General features: G+C 38.7%; 1 protein-coding gene across 1 annotated transcript in view; it reads right to left on the reverse strand.

The window, feature by feature from the left end:
* The window catches only part of MYRFL (myelin regulatory factor like), a 121,203-nt gene that overhangs the window by 89,791 nt on the left and 12,495 nt on the right, over positions 1–18,917 (reverse strand). The window contains exon 2 of the mRNA XM_043879096.1: positions 6,074–6,185. Within this exon, the coding sequence (XP_043735031.1) occupies positions 6,074–6,185 (112 nt within the window). The remainder of the gene's footprint in view (positions 1–6,073; positions 6,186–18,917) is intronic.

Here is an 18,917-nt window from a genome sequence, read left to right on the forward strand (position 1 = left end):
AGCCAATAAGTTTTAGAGCAAGACATACCATGCAAATTCTCCAGCAACGCAGGAACATAGCCCTGAACGTCAACATACAGGCTGCCCAAGGTCACACCTAACACATAGACCCATCTCAAAACTCATTACTGGGCACTCCATTGCTCTCCAAAGAGAAGAAATCAAGTTCCACGCACCAGAACACTGACGCAAGCTTCCCTAACCAGGAAACCTTGACAAGCCAATCGTCTAACCCCACCCACTGGGTAAATCCTCCACAATAAAAAGGAACCACAGACCTCCAGAATACAGAAAGCCCACTCCAGACACAGCAATCTAAACAAGATGAAAAGGCAAAGAAATACCCAACAGGTAAAGGAACATGAAAAATGCCCACCAAGTCAAGCAAAAGAGGAGGAGATAGGGAATCTACCTGAAAAAGAATTTAGAATAATGATAATAAAAATGATCCAAAATCTTGAAAACAAAATGGAGTTACAGATAAATAGCCTGGAAACAAAGATTGAAAAGATACAAGAAATGTTTAATAAAGACCTAGAAGAAATAAAAAAGAGTCAATTAAAAATGAGTAATGCAATGAATGAGATCAAAAACACTTTGGAGGGAACCAAGAGTAGAATAACGGAGGCAGAAGATAGGATAAGTGAGGTAGAAGATAAAATGGTGGAAATAAATGAAGCAGAGAGGAAAAAAGAAAAAAGGATCAAAAGAAATGAGGACAACCTCAGGGACCTCTGGGACAATGTGAAACGCCCCAACATTCGAATCATAGGAGTTCCAGAAGAAGAAGACAAAAAGAAAGGCCATGAGAAAATACTCAAGGAGATAATAGCTGAAAACTTCCCTAAAATGGGGAAGGAAATAGCCACCCAAGTCCAAGAAACCCAGAGAGTCCCAAACAGGATAAACCCAAGGCGAAACACCCCAAGACACATATTAATCAAATTAACAAAGATCAAACACAAAGAACAAATATTAAAAGCAGCAAGGGAGAAACAACAAATAACACACAAAGGGATTCCCATAAGGATAACAGCTGATCTATCAATAGAAACCCTCCAGGCCAGAAGGGAATGGCAGGACGTACTGAAAGTAATGAAAGAGAATAACCTACAACCTAGATTACTGTATCCAGCAAGGATCTCATTCAGATATGAAGGAGAATTCAAAAGCTTTACAGATAAGCAAAAGCTGGGAGAAATCAGCACCACCAAACCAGCTCTTCAACAAATGCTAAAGGACCTTCTCTAGACAGGAAATGCAGAAAGGTTGTATAAACGTGAACCCAAAACAACAAAGTAAATGGCAACGGGACCACACCTATCAATAATTACCCTAAATGTAAATAGGTTGAATGCCCCAACCAAAAGACAAAGATTGGCTGAATGGATACAAAAACAAGACCCCTATATATGCTGTCTACAAGAGACCCACCTCAAAACAAGAGACACATACAGACTAAAAGTGAAGGGCTGGAAAAAAATATTTCATGCAAACGGAGACCAAAAGAAAGCAGGAGTCGCAATACTCATATCAGATAAAATAGACTTTCAAATAAAGGATGTGAAAAGAGACAAAGAAGGACACTACATAATGATCAAAGAATCAATCCAAGAAGAAGATATAACAATTATAAATATATATGCACCCAACATAGGAGCACCGCAATATGTACGGCAAACGCTAACGAGTATGAAAGAGGAAATTAATAGTAACACAATAATAGTGGGAGACTTTAATACCCCACTCACAACTATGGATAGATCAACTAAACAGAAAATTAACAAGGAAACACAAACCTTAAATGACACAATGGACCAGCTAGACCTAATTGATATCTATAGGACATTTCACCCCAAAACAATCCACTTCACCTTTTTCTCAAGTGCACACGGAACCTTCTCCAGAATAGATCACATCCTGGGCCATAAATCTGGTCTTGGAAAATTCAAAAAAATTGAAATCACTCCAGTCATCTTTTCTGACCACAGTGCAGTAAGATTAGATCTCAATTACAGGAAAAAAATTGTTAAAAATTCAAACATATGGAGGCTAAATAACACGCTTCTGAATAACCAACAAATCATAGAAGAAATCAAAAAAGAAATCAAAATATCTATAGAAATGAATGAAAATGAAAACACAACAACCCAAAACCTATGGGACACTGTAAAAGCAGTGCTAAGGGGAAGGTTCATAGCATTACAGGCTTACATCAAGAAACAAGAAAAAAGCCAAATAAATAACCTAACTCTACACCTAAAGCAATTAGAGAAGGAAGAAATGAAGAACCCCAGGGTTAGCAGAAGGAAAGAAATCTTAAAAATCAGGGCAGAAATAAATGCAAAAGAAACTAAAGAGACCATAGCAAAAATCAACAAAGCTAAAAGCTGGTTTTTTGAAAAAATAAAATTGACAAACCATTAGCAAGACTCATTAAGAAGCAAAGAGAGAAGAACCAAATTAACAAAATTAGAAATGAAAATGGAGAGATCACAACAGACAACACTGAAATACAAAGGATCATAAGAGACTACTACCAGCAGCTCTATGCCAATAAAATGGACAACTTGGATGAAATGGACAAATTCTTAGAAAAGTATAACTTTCCAAAACTGAACCAGGAAGAAATAGAAGATCTTAACAGACCCATCACAAGCAAGGAAATCGAAACTGTAATCAAAAATCTACCAGCAAACAAAAGCCCAGGACCAGATGGCTTCACAGCTGAATTCTACCAAAAATTTAGAGAAGAGCTAACACCTATCTTACTCAAACTCTTCCAGAAAATTGCAGATGAAGGTAAGCTTCCAAACTCATTCTATGAGGCCACCATCACCCTAATTCCAAAACCAGACAAAGATGCCACAAAAAAGAAAACTACAGGCCAATATCACTGATGAACATAGATGCAAAAATCCTTAACAAAATTCTAGCAAACAGAATCCAACAACATATTAAAAAAATCATACACCATGACCAAGTGGGCTTTATCCCAGGAATGCAAGGATTCTTTAATATCCGCAAATCAATCATTGTAATACACCACATTAACAAATTGAAAGATAAAAACCATACGATTATCTCAGTAGATGCAGAGAAAGCCTTTGACAAAATTCAACACTCATTTATGATTAAAACTCTCCAAAAAGCAGGAATAGAAGGAACATACCTCAACATAATAAAAGCTATATATGACAAATCCACAGCAAGCATCATCCTCAATGGTGAAAAATTGAAAGCATTTCCCCTGAAATCAGGAACAAGACAAGGGTGCCCACTCTCACCACTACTATTCAACATGGTGTTGGAAGTTTTGGCCACAGCAATCAGAGCAGAAAAAGAAGTAAAACGATTCCAGATAGGAAAAGAAGAAGTGAAACTCTCACTGTTTGCAGACGACATGATCCTCTACATAGAAAACCCTAAAGACTCTACCAGGAAATTACTAGAGCTAATCAATGAATATAGTAAAGTTGCAGGATATAAAATTAACACACAGAAATCCCTTGCATTCCTATATACTAACAATGAAAAAACAGAAAGAGAAATTAAGGAAACAATACCATTCACCATTGCAACAAAAAGAATAAAATCCTTAGGAGTATATCTACCTAAAGAAACAAAAGACCTATACATAGAAAACTATAAAACACTGATGAAAGAAATCAAAGAGGACACAAACAGATGGAGAAACATACCGTGTTCATGGATTGGAAGAATCAATATTGTCAAAATGGCTATTCTACCCAAAGCAATCTATAGATTCAATGCAATCCCTATCAAGCTACCAACGGTATTTTTCACAGAAATAGACCAAAGAATTTCACAATTTGTATGGAAATACAAAAAACCTCGAATAGCCAAAGCAATCTTGAGAAAGAAGAATGGAACTGGAGGAATCAACCTGCCTGACTTCAGACTCTACTACAAAGCCACAGTCATCAAGACAGTATGGTACTGGCACAAAGACAGAAATATAGATCAATGGAACAGAATAGAAAGCCCAGAGATAAATCCACGAACCTATGGACACCTTATCTTTGACAAAGGAGGCAAGGATATACAATGGAAAAAAGACAACCTCTTTAACAAGTGGTGCTGGGAAAACTGGTCAACCACTTGTAAAAGAATGAAACTAGAACACTTTCTAACACCATACACAAAAATAAACTCGAAATGGATTAAAGATCTAAATGTAAGACCAGAAACTATAAAACTCCTAGAGGAGAACATAGGCAAAACAGTCTCCGACATAAATCACAGCAAGATCCTCTATGACCCACCTCCCAGAATATTGGAAATAAAAGCAAAACTAAACAAATGGGACCTAATGAAACTTAAAAGCTTTTGCACTACAAAGGAAACTATAAGTAAGGTGAAAAGACAGCCCTCAGATTGGGAGAAAATAATAGCAAATGAAGAAACAGACAAAGGATTACTCTCAAAAACATACAAGCAACTCCTGAAGCTCAATTCCAGGAAAATAAATGACCCAATCAAAAAATGGGCCAAGAACTAAACAGACATTTCTCCAAAGAAGACATACAGATGGCTAACAAACACATGAAAAGGTGCTCAACATCACTCATTATTAGAGAAATGCAAATCAAAACCACAATGAGGTACCATTACACGCCAGGCAGGATAGCTGCTATCCAAAAGTCTACAAGCAATAAATGCTGGAGAGGGTGTGGAGAAAAGGGAACCCTCTTACACTGTTGGTGGGAATGCAAACTAGTACAGCCGCTATGGAGAACAGTGTGGAGATTTCTTAAAAAACTGGAAATAGAACTGCCATATGACCCAGCAATCCCACTCCTGGGCATACACACTGAGGAAACCAGATCTGAAAGAGACACGTGCACCCCAATGTTCATCGCAGCACTGTTTATAATAGCCAGGACATGGAAGCAACCTAGATGCCCATCAGCAGACGAATGGATAAGGAAGCTGTGGTACATATACACCATGGAATATTACTCAGCCATTAAAAAGAATTCATTTGAATCAGTCCTAATGAGATGGATGAAACTGGAGCCCCTTATACAGAGTGAAGTAAGCCAGAAAGATGAAGACCATTGCAGTATACTAACACATATATATGGAATTTAGAAAGATGGGAATGATAACCCTATATGCAAAACAGAAAAAGAGACACAGAAATACAGAACAGACTTATGAACTCTGTGGGAGAAGGTGAGGGTGGGATATTTCAAAAGAACAGCATGTATACTGTCTATGGTGAAACAGATCACCAGCCCAGGTGGGATGCATGAGACAAGTGCTCGGGCCTGGTGCACTGGGAAGACCCAGAGGAATCGGGTGGAGAGGGAGGTGGGAGGGGGGATCGGGGTGGGGAATATGTGTAAATCTATGGCTGATTCATATCAATGTATGACAAAACCCACTGAAATGTTGTGAAGTAATTAGCCTCCAACTAATAAAACATAAAATAAAAAAAAAAAAAGAAAGTGGGCATGGCAATATAAATATTAGAAAATAAGAGCAGAAATCAATGACATAGAAAACAGAAAAACAATTAAGAATATAATTTTAACCAAAACCTGGTTCTTTAAAAGCCTAAGAAAACTGATAAATCTCTTGATAAATTATCAGCATAAAAAGACATGAATTACTGATATCAATGACAACACTTGTTCACTATAGATTCTACAGACATTAAAAATATAATAAGGAAATGTGATGAACAATCTTATGCCAGTAAATTCAATAGGTGATCAGTGAAATTTATAAAGCCATTGAAAGACATAAACTACTTAAGTTGATAATTAACAATTGATAACCTGAATAGCCCCATATCTATTAAAGATACAGAATTGGAAGGGAGGGCCTTCCTGTTAGAAAAAAAAAGGCAAAGCAAACCAAAAAACTCCAGACCTAGTTAGCTTCACTGGTGAAATTTGCAGAAGGTTTACATTAAGAGAAGAAATAATGCCAACTCTACTTAAGCTTTTCTGGAAAACAGAAAAGGAAGAAGCACTTCCCAGTTCATTTAATTATTTCATAACTTTTTAAACACCAGATGGAGAGCAGTGCTCTTATTACTTACAAGGCTCCGAAATCGAAATCATTGCCCAAGAACTCCTCCAGTAGACTTGTATCCAGGGTGGGGTTCCCCAGAGTCCCATTGGCACCTTGAGCTGCAAAGGCAAATTGAAAATCTAGAGATTCACGAAGATTTCAGAATGGTTAATCACTAAAATTTCAAAGCAATTAAATGGCATAATGTATTTATTGAGAATGTGGCCTTCCTTCCATTCAAATATTTCCTTCAGAAATCTTTTTAGACATTACCCTCTTCCAGTAGCCTTCCTTGATCGCCCAAGGTTGGCTTAGGTGCCCATTTCTGTGTGCTTTCATTAACACCATGTATTTTGCCTTTTGTACTATTTTAATTGCTTGCTTTTGTGTTTGTTTCTATATTTAAATTCTCTAACTTCGGGGACTGTGTCTTTCTTATTGTATCTACAAGTATCTATGGTATAAAAAAAAGAAAACATTTATTGGCTGGCTGACTGGCTGGCTAGCTGGATGGATGGATGGATGGATGGATTGATGATTGGTTTGTGGGCTGGACAGATTACTTCCAGTTAAGTCACCAAGAAGTTCAATATCCGGCCTCATGTTTTTGTTAGACTTCCCAAATATAACACAATAGTTCTGTCTTTTTCTGGATTTGCAAAATGAAAATGAGCTTATTGATTTCTTTCTGATCATAATAAAGATACTAGAATTTTTAAAGAATGTAAAATATGTTATAAAGAAGACAAAACAATCTTTCTTTGCAGATAACATGGCTCTATACCTAGATAATTCAAGAGAAACAACTGACTACACAAGGAAATGATCAGAAAAGTCAATAAAGTACAGTTAAAATTAACTATAAAGACTAATTACTTCTGTATATACAAAAAATGACCAGTCAATCATTCAAATAAATATAATGGGGGGAAAAGAAGATTCCACTCAAAATAATGAAAAGCCTAAAATATCTAAATATATATTTGGGGACAATACATTTTTTAAAAAAAGCTAAGAAACTCTATGAAGTAACATAAAAAGAAATTTGAATAAATGGAAAGGCCATCTTTATACTTGGACTAAAATAATCATTATCAAAGAGCTTTTACTAGACATTATTTAGGATGCCTGCCAAACCCACAGTCATTTTCTAAGACATTTCCCCTTATAAAAAGTCTTGAGCAACCTTTACAAGTACCTGAATCAGAGAAAGAAATCATTGGTTGGACAGTGACCAATTCAATTATTTCTCCTAAAATTTGAACCACTAAACTTTAAAGATTAAGTCACATAATAGCTCTGGCAGAGGACTGGAGTGAGAGTCTAAGTATTTCTGCCAGGTGCTTTACCCAGATCCCTCACCCAGGCCCCTCATGATTGAGTGATGCAGGTTGTTTCCCTTTTACTCTAATCACATGACAATGTCTCACATGCATGCAGTAAACCCATTTGAATTGATTCGTATGTTATCTGAAATCAAATAATCCCCAAGGAAATTGTCCTGGAAATCTTCTGGAAAAGTAAATACATAAAAATGACCAGAAAAATTATGGAGTTGGGGGGAAATAAGTACTGAGAAATACACAGGTGAACACATCAAAGGAACACCATGAGTCCAGAATATATCAAGAAATATTACATATGTACGGACTAAATATATATATTGTATGTGTACTAAGTTGCTTCAGCCATGTCTGACTCTTTGTGACTCTAGGGACTGTAGCCTGCTAGATTCCTCTGTCCTTGGGATTCTTCAGGCAAGAATACTAGAGTGGGTTGTCATGCCCTCCTCCAAGGGATCTTCCCAACCCAGGGATCAAACCTGAGTCTCTTAAGTCTCCTGCATTGGCAGGAGGGTTCTCTACCACTAGCACAACCTGGGAAGCCTCATAATATATATTATATTTACATATATATATACACACACAATAGGTACATGATAAGCATATCCTTTGACACCAGTGAGGAAAGATTATTTAATATATGTTGTGGGGGAAATTGGTTATACATTTGGGAGAAAAAAACCTGGATTATTTTCTTGTTCCCACACCAAAATTCCAGATAGGTCAAATTTTTCAACATAAATAAATAAAACCACAGAAAGAAAACGTCAGTGACTATGCTTACGACCTTGAGATAAAGAAGGTTTTTTCAAACACGGCACAAAAATCAAAAATTATTTTTTAAAAAAGCCTTGATAAAATTTCATTATATACATGTTTTATGCAGGGAAGAATTTTTAATGGTTTATTTTGAAATAATTTCTAACCCAAAGAGAAACTACAGGAATACTAAGAAAGTCACACATAACCTTCACTCACATTCATCAATTATTAACACTGTGCTGCATTTTCATTATTCTCTCTCTCTCTCTCACACACACAAACACACACAGATACACACCCACCTATACATATCATTTTGAATCACTTAAGAACAGGTGCCTTCCATCCCTACTTCAGTATATCTTCCTCGGTATAACCATTATCTTCACAACCACAATTCAATTATCAAAATCAGAAAACTTACCATTGATACAGTTTTATTATACAATCTACATTACACATTCATATTTTGCCAATTGTCTCAATAAATGTCATTAATAGCATTTTTCTGGTACATAATTAAATCCAGTGGAACATAACACATTTAGTTGTCATGCCTCTATAGATGTTTTTGAAGGGTATAGGCTAATTGTTTTATAGAATGTGCTTCAGTTTTGGCTTGCTCATGTTTTCTCAAGGTTAAATTCAAGTTTTGTGTGTTTAGCAAGAGTATTACATAAATGATATTATGTCTCTCTTAGTGCCGCATAGCAGGAGGACCATAATGTCTCATTATTACTGACACTAATTTTCACCCCTTGGTTAAGGTACTACCTGCCAACTTTCTCCACTATGAAGTTACTACGGTTCTTTTCATGATTTGTGGCAAAATACTTTGAAATTATGCAGATATTCTGTTCCTCATTAAATTTTTATCTAATAGTTTTAGTATCCATCGAAGATAATGAGCCTTTTAATCCATGAAGAAAGTTAAAAACAAAATGAAGGAATATTTTCAATATACATGAAAAAGTAACTATCCATAATACCCAAGACATTCTTTCAAATCAATAAAGTAATAGCTACACTTCAATAGAAAATAGTAAAAGACTTAAAGAGGCAGTTCATAAAATTAAAAATCAAATCGGTTAATAACTGCTCAAAATATATTAAACTTTACTAAGAAACAGAATTTAAAATATAAGAAAATTTTGGTTTTTCTTACAAAATTGGCATATATTCAAGGAATTAAGAAAATCCACTGTTAATGATGATAGAAATAAATGACCCTCTTATGCACTGCTGACAGGAATACATATTAAATAATCTATCTACAAAGAACTAGCATATGTTTCAAAAAAACTGAATGTGCATTTATACTCTGATCCAGAAATTTCACTTAATACACTTATGATAATATACTTGCTATAATAATAGAAAATTGAGAATAGGTGACCGTTAATTGACATTCATTTAATGAAATACAATGCAGTCATTTAATAAATTCTATAACATTTCAAGAGAAAGTAGGTTGCAAAATCTTTACCTACCCAATTTGTGTTCAAATATAAATGCAATAGACAGACAATTCCAAAATTTAAAAGTTGAGAGTATAAAGCCCCCATGACTTCCTCTTGAAAATAACTCCTTGACAGTGAAATCCTACCAAGCAAAAATGATTCAAAAGAAAGAACTCGGAAATATAGAAATTGAAGGGGGAAAACAATGACGAACAGTGAATACAGGACTTAAACTGAATAGCTGAGGGAAATATGGTTAAAGATAAAAATGTAAAACTAATAAACCCTTAAAAAGGAAAAAATATCAGTGACAAAATTTACAAGATAGGGAGAGGGAAATGGGAAAAGATGTGATGTCAATCCCTCTATTATTCATATCTCAGAGTTCATCTTCATTAAATCTCTAAATCTCAACCATTGAGTAAAAAACTAACTGTTTCAGCTTTGTAGTGACTTTTAAATCCCCTTTCTTAATCTTGGAAGAATCATTTAGAACTATCTCTAATAGTAAATAAACAATTATTTAAATTCTATAATTCCTTCAGTTTCCCTTCAAGTTCTTTTTATCTTATTAAATTCAACTAAAATTAATATTCATATTATATTTACTATCAATATTTTATTTAAATAGTACATGTGAGATAAGATCCATTTCTTACAAAATTATTTCTACCATCTATCTAGTTATCCATCCATCTATAGATATTCATAGAGAAGATGAAATAATATTCTACCACTATTGACAGTAGGTAGATGGTAGGATTTAGAGTGATTTATCATTTTTTTAAAAAAAAATTCCTATTACACACTTTGGAAAATTATTTTGCCCTTTGCACAATTTTGAATAAAATGATTTTCTAAAACAAGTGAGAAATAAATTGCTGAAATAGATAAAAACACAAAACCTAAACTGACCAAAAGCTCTGAAGTAAATAGAGAAAATTTCCACTCATGACTGTCACCCTATACTTGCATAAAAGATAAAAATCCCAGTGGCATCATGAGTTATGTTCTAAAACATGGTAATTCCTCTGCCTGCCATTTTCACAATTCTGGAACATAAAGAAAGAAGAAAAGCATTCAAATATTTTGCATGAAGCCATCATAAAACTGATGCCAAAAGATGAGATACATAAAGAAAAATACAGACTAATGTCATTTGTGAATATTATACCAAAATTCTAAATAAAATGCTAGCAACATGATTTAACATTTCTATTAAGAGAAAAATTCAAGAAACCAAAGGATAATTCAATATTGGAATTCATGTATCAAAGGTAAACTAGTATTTGACCTCAACTGAAATGTTAAAAAGGCATTTAACATTCATTATTGATTCCAATGAATACATGCTTAAGATTATATGTACTTAAATGCATACATATACATATATCTATATCTCTCATATACAGAGATGTGATAAAAACCTATATTAAATAACATCATGTTTAACTGTTTAAGAAATTAGAACTATTTCCATTTATATTAGAAATGTGCATATTAATTTCCCTGCTATTATGCAATAACAGCATCAACACTCCTGAATTAATCTATATCAAACATCCACAATTTTAAAAAAGTCTTAAAATGATTCTAAAGTGTATCTCAAAGAATAATAATGTAAAAATACCCAGGAAAATAGAATAGAAGCTGAAACAACTGGTATTCTTTTTGGTTTTTGCCAACAGTCGTAAACCAAAAGCTTTTTCTCTTATTGCGATGATATCTGAATAGGTTAGAGATAATTTAATGAGATCTTTATTGAACTTTGCGGCCATCTCCCGGGTATAATTTCAATATGCATTATTTCAGCTGTCTGTCCCACACACCCGTATCCCTTAAGGAATCCAGTGCCTTGAATTCCTCCTAGGGGTAAGGTACCTCGGTACTAGATCACTGCACTGGTTATATGAATTGTAGGAGGACCATTTCATCTTCAGCTTTGGGCTTGCTAATTCACCCATGGCATTAAAACAAAATTTTTAAAACCTTAAGCACCTCACAAATGGGAAAAATTGATGGGTGCTGAGACAGGCAGAAGAGGAGGAGGGGGAAAGGGAAGAGACAAAAAGAGATCCCCAGCTCCATTCAGCGACGTGAACTCAGAGGGAGATGGCCGGAAGATATCCCTAAAGGCTGCGATGGTCAGAAATGACCTCGTAGTGGGGCTTTGTCTCGAGCTAGACTTGGGAGAAAGGATAAGATGGAGATGAGAAGAGACTCATTCCTTCTCTCATTGATTCAACCAGTACTTACTAAGCACCTGCTATGCGCCAAGCACTGCCCAAGTTCTGAGAACACAGCCTTGAAAAAAATTAACAAGATCCACTCAGGAGGCTTGGATTCGAGTGGAGGGGAAGAGAGCAACAGTGGGGGAGGAGGTACATGACATATGAGAAACAATAAATAAACAGGATCTTTTTGGGTGGTGATGAAAATAAAATAGAGTGGCGTGATAGGCGGTTGGGGAAGGAGCTCCATTCAACCTGGAGGCTTTTCTCAGGAAGGCACCAGCCGTGCAGAGACTGAGGGCAGAGCATTCTAGGGAGACGGAACAGCCCTGCAAGAGCCCAGGGACTGGACTGAGATGGCTTGTCAGAGAAACAAGCTGTTCCAGTGTGGCCAGACCACAGGAGCACGGGGAGGAGGAAGCGAAGGTGCTCAAAGCAATGAGAAGCCTTTGGACACGGAAACAACACGCTCTACATTTTTTTGTTTATCTAATTGTTTGGCTGCATTTGGTCTTAGCTGCAGCACACGAGGTCTTCATTGCGTCATTGTGGGATCTTTCCTCGCGGCCCGTGGACTCCCTCGTTGCCCCTCGAGCGCTGGGTAGTTGCCCCGTGGGCTTGGTTGCTCAGTGGTTTGTGGGATCTTCCCGGACCACGGTTCGAACCCACATTCCCTGCATTGCACAGTAGAGTCTTAACCACTGGACTACCAGGGACGTCTCACTCTTCCTTTATAAAAAGTCACCCTAGTTGCTTTGCAGGAAAGGACTATCCAGGACAAGGACAGAAGAAGGAAAATCAGCTTGAAGACTGTCGCAGCTGTCCGGGGACTTCAGAGGGAGTTTGGAGTTCTTACTCTGGAAAGAAGAAGCACTTTGCCTGATCTCACCAGTCCTCCTAACAGCCCTAGGGGGTGGGCAATTAGCATTATTTCCAGTGTACAGAGAAGGCAACGTGATTACACAGGTTAACTAGCTCGCCCAGGGTCACACAGCTGTAAATGACCTGCAGGGACGCCAACTGGCCTGCGCTGATTCCTGAAAGTGTTCTCACTCCCACCCCCATCACTCCCATCCCCCCCTGTATTCCTCCTCCTCCCCAACAATGCCAGCCAACTGAGGGAAAGCAACTTGCTTTCAACTGGGCTTTGGTCAAGACAATTGCTAAGAGAAGCAGATGGAGGAAAAGATCTATTTAGTTTCCCACTGAAACCCCTGCTGGAGTCCCATCTGCTTTATACAGCACACCCCACCCCACCCCCAAACGCATACACACAACACCCCACGTAGCAGTAGGAGGGGGCCCATAGATTCTCAGACCTGACCTCTGTGCGGCTTGCATTGCATCACCCATCCTCCCCAACCTCCATCCCCAGGTAGAAATAAGAGATGGTCCACGGCATCCAGGACCTGCCTGGGTGGCTTGTCCAAATTCCTTACTGAACCAGGAGAGATGAACCCCAGGGTAGCTGGCTTTCTGTAGGACTCCAAAACCACAGCTGTGCTTTCCAGACCCGAAGGAAATTATTTCACAAGATAAATCCACACTGTCAGATAAAATTGTTTCCAGGAGGCTTTACACACAGGACAACACTCAAATGGCTCTTCAAATAAATCACATGCTTTTAAAAATAATCACTTTGCTCTAAATGTCTTAAACGCTGGTTTGTAACATCCAAACCTGCAAACTGTGGGTTCTTGAGCATTCCACCCACTGTCAGGAAGGCTCAGGTTCAAACCTTGATGCCACCCTTTTCTATATTTCTCTCTGTGGCCTGGAAAGGCTGTCACCATCCTGCTCACAAAAGAAACTGCCCAGGCCTCCAGGAGTCCCAGAGACCCACTCTCTTCATTGCTCTAAGGAAGCAAGGTCCTTCTTCACCCTATCTCTGTCCCACTTCCAAGCACAGTGACAGCTGCAGGATGCTCACCCGTCCTGTTGCCCCTGGCCTTGGGCAGACAAGGAAAAAAACCTCAATCCACCAGGGATACCACAGACAAATCTAAGTTGCATCCACAAGACTCACTCATAAGCATGCATGTGCCTTTGGGGACACAGGGCTTCCCCGAAGGTATGAACAGGGTGCATACAGCAAGGACCTCCCTTTCTGTTTCCCTCCCACCCACCCAGCCACCACTAACCAGTCCTGCGTAAGGACCCTTCTTGTTTCTACCCAAATGACCCCCTTCCAATATAACTCCCCCAAACCCAGGTGCCCCCTGTTCCTTTTAAACTACTCTTTCACTCTTTGTCCCAAAACAGTGCTGCCCAGACTATTCAGACAACAGGTAAGGTGAAAAAATTTGTCTGTTAGGACAACTCTAGAATTTCTTAAATTTTTATTTTTTATTTTTGGCTGCCCCGGGTCTTAGTTCCATCATTTGGGATCTAGCTCCCTGACCAGGGATAGAACCAGGGGTCAAACCTGGGCCCCCTGCATTGGGAGCACAGTCTTAAACACTGGACTGCCAGGGAAGTCTCTCTAGGTTTTTTAAAGGCTCTAAATAGCAACCAGTGTTCCTGCCTCCCCCAGCCCCCACCTTGATTGCCCTTTGGACTTAAACATAGAGCTTCCCTCTGATGTACCAGTGCTCATGAGGAATCATAGCGTAAATGTTCGTGGATATGCCAAAGAAGAAGGAGGAGTGTGTGGGGGGGAGGGAAAAGATGGAGGATAGGAAGAGAAACGAGACACTCATTTGCTTAAGGATGTGTTCTCGGTCCCTTGAGCCACCCCTTTTGCCTTCAGTCTTTCCCAGCATCAGGGTCTTTACCAAGGACTTGGCTCTTGGCACCAGGTGGCCAAAGTATTAGAGCTTCAGTTCCAGCACCAGTCCTTCCAATGAATATTCAGGGTTGACTTCCTTTAGGATTAGGTGGTTTGATCTCCTTGCAGTCCAAAGGACTCTCAAGAATAATAATAATAATAGAATAAAGATAGTAAGAGCATTTACCTCAGGGAATTGTGAGGATTAAATGAGATAATGCATAGAAAGGTAGGCAGCATCGTTCCCAGCTCAATAAATACTGTCCTTTGTCATAACCATCCGTTGCTGTGCTCAAGAACTTCATAACCCAGTGAGAAAGACTGACATGAAAGTCCACCATAGCAGCTTGATGCGGCAGCTGAGTGTCACAGGGCATTACAGGTCACCTAAATGACTCAACAGGAGTAAAAAGGTGCTAGGGAAATCTTCCAGTAATAGGGGTCCATGAAGCTGGAACTGTTAGCAGGGGCAAATCCTGGGGCTTTGAATGACATGAGATTCTTTCTTTAATGTTCCTTACTGACATTATTTTTTAAATTAATTCTTATTGGGATATAGTTGCTTTACAATATTGTGTTAGTTGTTGCAGTATAGCAAAGTGAATCAGCTGTGTGTATACATATATCCCCCCTTTTTTGGATTTCTTTCCCACTTAGGTCACCACAGAGCATTGAGCAGAGATCCCTGTGCTACGTAACAGGTTCTCATTTGTTGTTGACATGTATCATGTTTAGTCACTAAGCTGTATCTACTCTTTGTGACCGCATAGGCTGTAGCCCACCAGGCTCCTCTGTCCATGGGATTCTCCAGGCAAGAATACTGGAGTGGGTTGTCACTCCCTTCCCCAGGAAATCTTCCCCACCCAGGGATTGAATCCGGGTATCCTGAATTGCAGGCAGATTCTTTATCATCTGAGCCACCCGGGAATGTCAGTCCCAGTCTCCCAGTTCATCTCACCCTCCATTATCCCCTTGGTATCCATAAGTTTGTTCTCTGCATCTGTGGATGACATGAAATTCTGATCTGGTGCCATGGAGGTGGGGTCGGGAGAGTGGAGGAGTGTGCAGTGGTATGCTGGAGCCAGCTTGCACAAGCTTGGGCACATCTCTTCCCAATTCCATATTTAAAGTCTAGTAACTTGAAATTCGGAGAAGGCAATGGCACCCCACTCCAGTACTCTTGCCTGGAAAATCCCATGGATGGAGGAGCCTGGTGGGCTGCAGTCCATGGGGTTGCTGGGAGTCAGACCCGATTGAGCGACTTCACTTTCACTTTTCACTTTCACGCATTGGACAAGGAAATGGCAACCCACTCCAGTGTTCTTGCCTGGAGAATCCCAGGGACGGGAGCCTGGTGAACTGCCATCTATGGGGTCGCACAGAGTCGGACACGACTGAAGCGACTTAGCAGCAGCAGCAGCAGCAACTTGAAATTGGCAATAGTAGGAAGATTTATACCATGGAAATTGGCAAACATTACAACTTGAGGAATTTTCTCCAAAGGTTTGTTAAACATTTACCAGCACACCCCTGGATGTGAGTAGTATTGGGGAAAAGAATCCCACTGGATTTAGTTACTGATTGGATCTTCCCATCTCTGTTTTGGTGGCTGGTTGGGAGGTGGTGTTGGTGCCTTGAAATAGGAAATAGGAGAGCATTGGGTGAGGAGCCTGGGAAGGAGCTGGAGGGGTTCATCCACTCCAGACCATGTAGTACCAACCCTGAGAAGTGATCTGCAGGGCACTGCCCCAGGAAAACCTCCACCTAATGACCTAGAATCCTGGGAGTCTCCCAGGCCTTCCTTGTACAAATAGTCCTGCATTGATCCAGGAAGAAAGAAGCTAATCAGTTCTTTCAGGCGGCAGTAACATGGCCCAATGTTGAAAGCAGTCACCCAATTAAAAGACTGTCTCTGAACTTTAACATGATATGAATCACCTGAAATTTATGTGTCTGATAATGAAAGATAAAATGAAAACCTTTATTCAACTTGAGTAAATAAATGGATCAAGCACATTGTGGAACAAGATGGCAATGCCCACATAGCTTTTAAGAAACTGTCATGGATGCAACATTCTAGAAAGGATTGCTGAACACTTCGCTGTTGGCCTTTGAGAACAGCAGAAGATTATCCAGGAGGCTGCATGTGTCCCACAAGAACTGGTCCTGTGGATGGACTTCATCTGCTTTCCTGACTAGATTAGGAGCCTGTGCATGGAAGTGTATATATATCTTTTTTATTTATTTATTTATTTATTTTATTTATTTATTTTTTATTAGTTGGAGGCTAATTACTTCACGACATTTCAGTGGGTTTTGTCATACATTGATATGAATCAGCCATAGATTTACATCTTGATTTCAATTAGACACCTAACAAAAATTGTTAATTCACTCATCCAATAACAAATATTTTAATGAAGTGTGTGCCCTAGGCAGTGGATATAACCATGAGCAACATTCAGTCTTACCCTCGAGCCAGGGAATGAGAGCATAGACAGTAAAAAGGCAGGACTAAGGGTGATACATAAAGCTCAAGAGACATATAAGAATGCCTCTCCCATTTAGCTGGGGGAAGGGCAGTCAAGAATGGCTATACTTGTAGCTCAAACACAGAAAGGTAGAGGAAATTACATTAGAATTGGGTGAATTTGTATCCGGGAGAACAACTGAACTCCAGCATGCTAACCCAGAGAAAATCCTAAAATTTACTGTAAAAATGACTCTGCTCTTATCCTTCTCAATAAGGTTACTTGTAATTTTAACAAGTATAGAAAAGGCAAACCTGCCACATATACAGATGGCCCAAAGGAGATGAGCAAGGTGCAAATACAGTATAAAGCAGTTTCAGGTCACTAGAGATAGTCATACTGAGTGAGTGAAAGTCACTCGGTCAGTCATGTCCTACTCTTTGTGACCCCATGGACTATACAGTTCATGGAATTCTCCAGGCCAGAATACTGGAGTGAGTAGCCTTTCCCTTCTCCAAGGATCTTCCCAACCCAGGGATTGAACCCAGGTCTCCTGCATTGCAGGCAGATGCTTTACCTGATGAACCACAAGGGAAGACAGATAAAGATAAATGTTATATGATATTACTTATATGTGGAATTTTTTTAAATGGTACAAATGGTTCAGTTCAGTTCAGTCACTCAGTCATGTCCAACTCTTTGCAACCCTATGGACTGCAGCACACCAGGCTTCCCTGTCCATCACCAACTCCCAGAGCCTACTCAAACTCATGTCCATCACATCAGTGATGCCATGCAACCATCTCATCCTCTGTCTTCCCCTTCTCCTCCTGCCTTCAATCTTTCCCAGCATCAGGGTCTTTTCCAGAGTCAGTTCTTTGCATCAGGTGGCCAAAGTACTGGAGTTTCAGCTTCAGCATCAGTCTTTCCAATGAATATTCAGGACTGATTTCCTTTCAGATTGACTGGTTGGATCTCCTTGCAGTCCAAGGTACAGATGGACTTATGTACAAAGCAGAAATAATAGAGTCACAGATCTAGAAAAGAAACCTACGGGTACCAAGGGGGAAAGTGAGAGGATGGATGAATTGGGAGATTTATATACACAGTTCTATATATAAAATAGGTAACTAATAAGAATCTACTGTATATTACAGGGAACTCTATTCAGTACTCTGTAATGGCCTATATGGAAATAGAATTTAAAAAGAATGGATATGTATTTATGGACAACTGATTCACTTTGTCGTTCAGCAGAAACTAACACAGCATTGTAAATCAACTATACCCCAATTTAAAAAATGGTCAGTCAGACCCTACTACAAAGCTACAGTCATCAAGACAGTACGGTACTGGCACAAAGACAGAAATCCCAGAGATGAATCCATGCACCTATGGGCACCTTAGCTTTGACAAAAGAGGCAAAAATATACAATGGAGAAAAGACAATCTCTTTAACAAGTGGTGTCAGGAAAACTGGTCGACCACCTGTAAAAGAATGAAACTAGAACACTTCTAAATACTTAAAAATAATCTCAAAATGGTTTAAAGATCTAAATGTAAGACTAGAAACTATAAAACACCTAGAGGAAAACATAGGCAGAACACTCTCTGACATAAATCACAGCAAGATCATCTATGACCCACCTCCCAGAGTAATGGAAATAAAAGCAAAAATAAACAAATGGGACCTAATAAACTTAAAAGCTTTTGAAAAATGAAGGAAACTATAAGCAAGGTGAAAAGACAGCCTTCAGAATGGGAGAAAATAATAACAAACAAAGCAACTGACAAAAAATTAACCTCAAAAATATACAAGCAGCTCCTGCAGCTCCATA

This window comes from Cervus elaphus, chromosome 3 (genome assembly GCF_910594005.1).
Source record: "Cervus elaphus chromosome 3, mCerEla1.1, whole genome shotgun sequence".
Classification (NCBI taxonomy): Eukaryota; Metazoa; Chordata; class Mammalia; order Artiodactyla; family Cervidae; genus Cervus; species Cervus elaphus.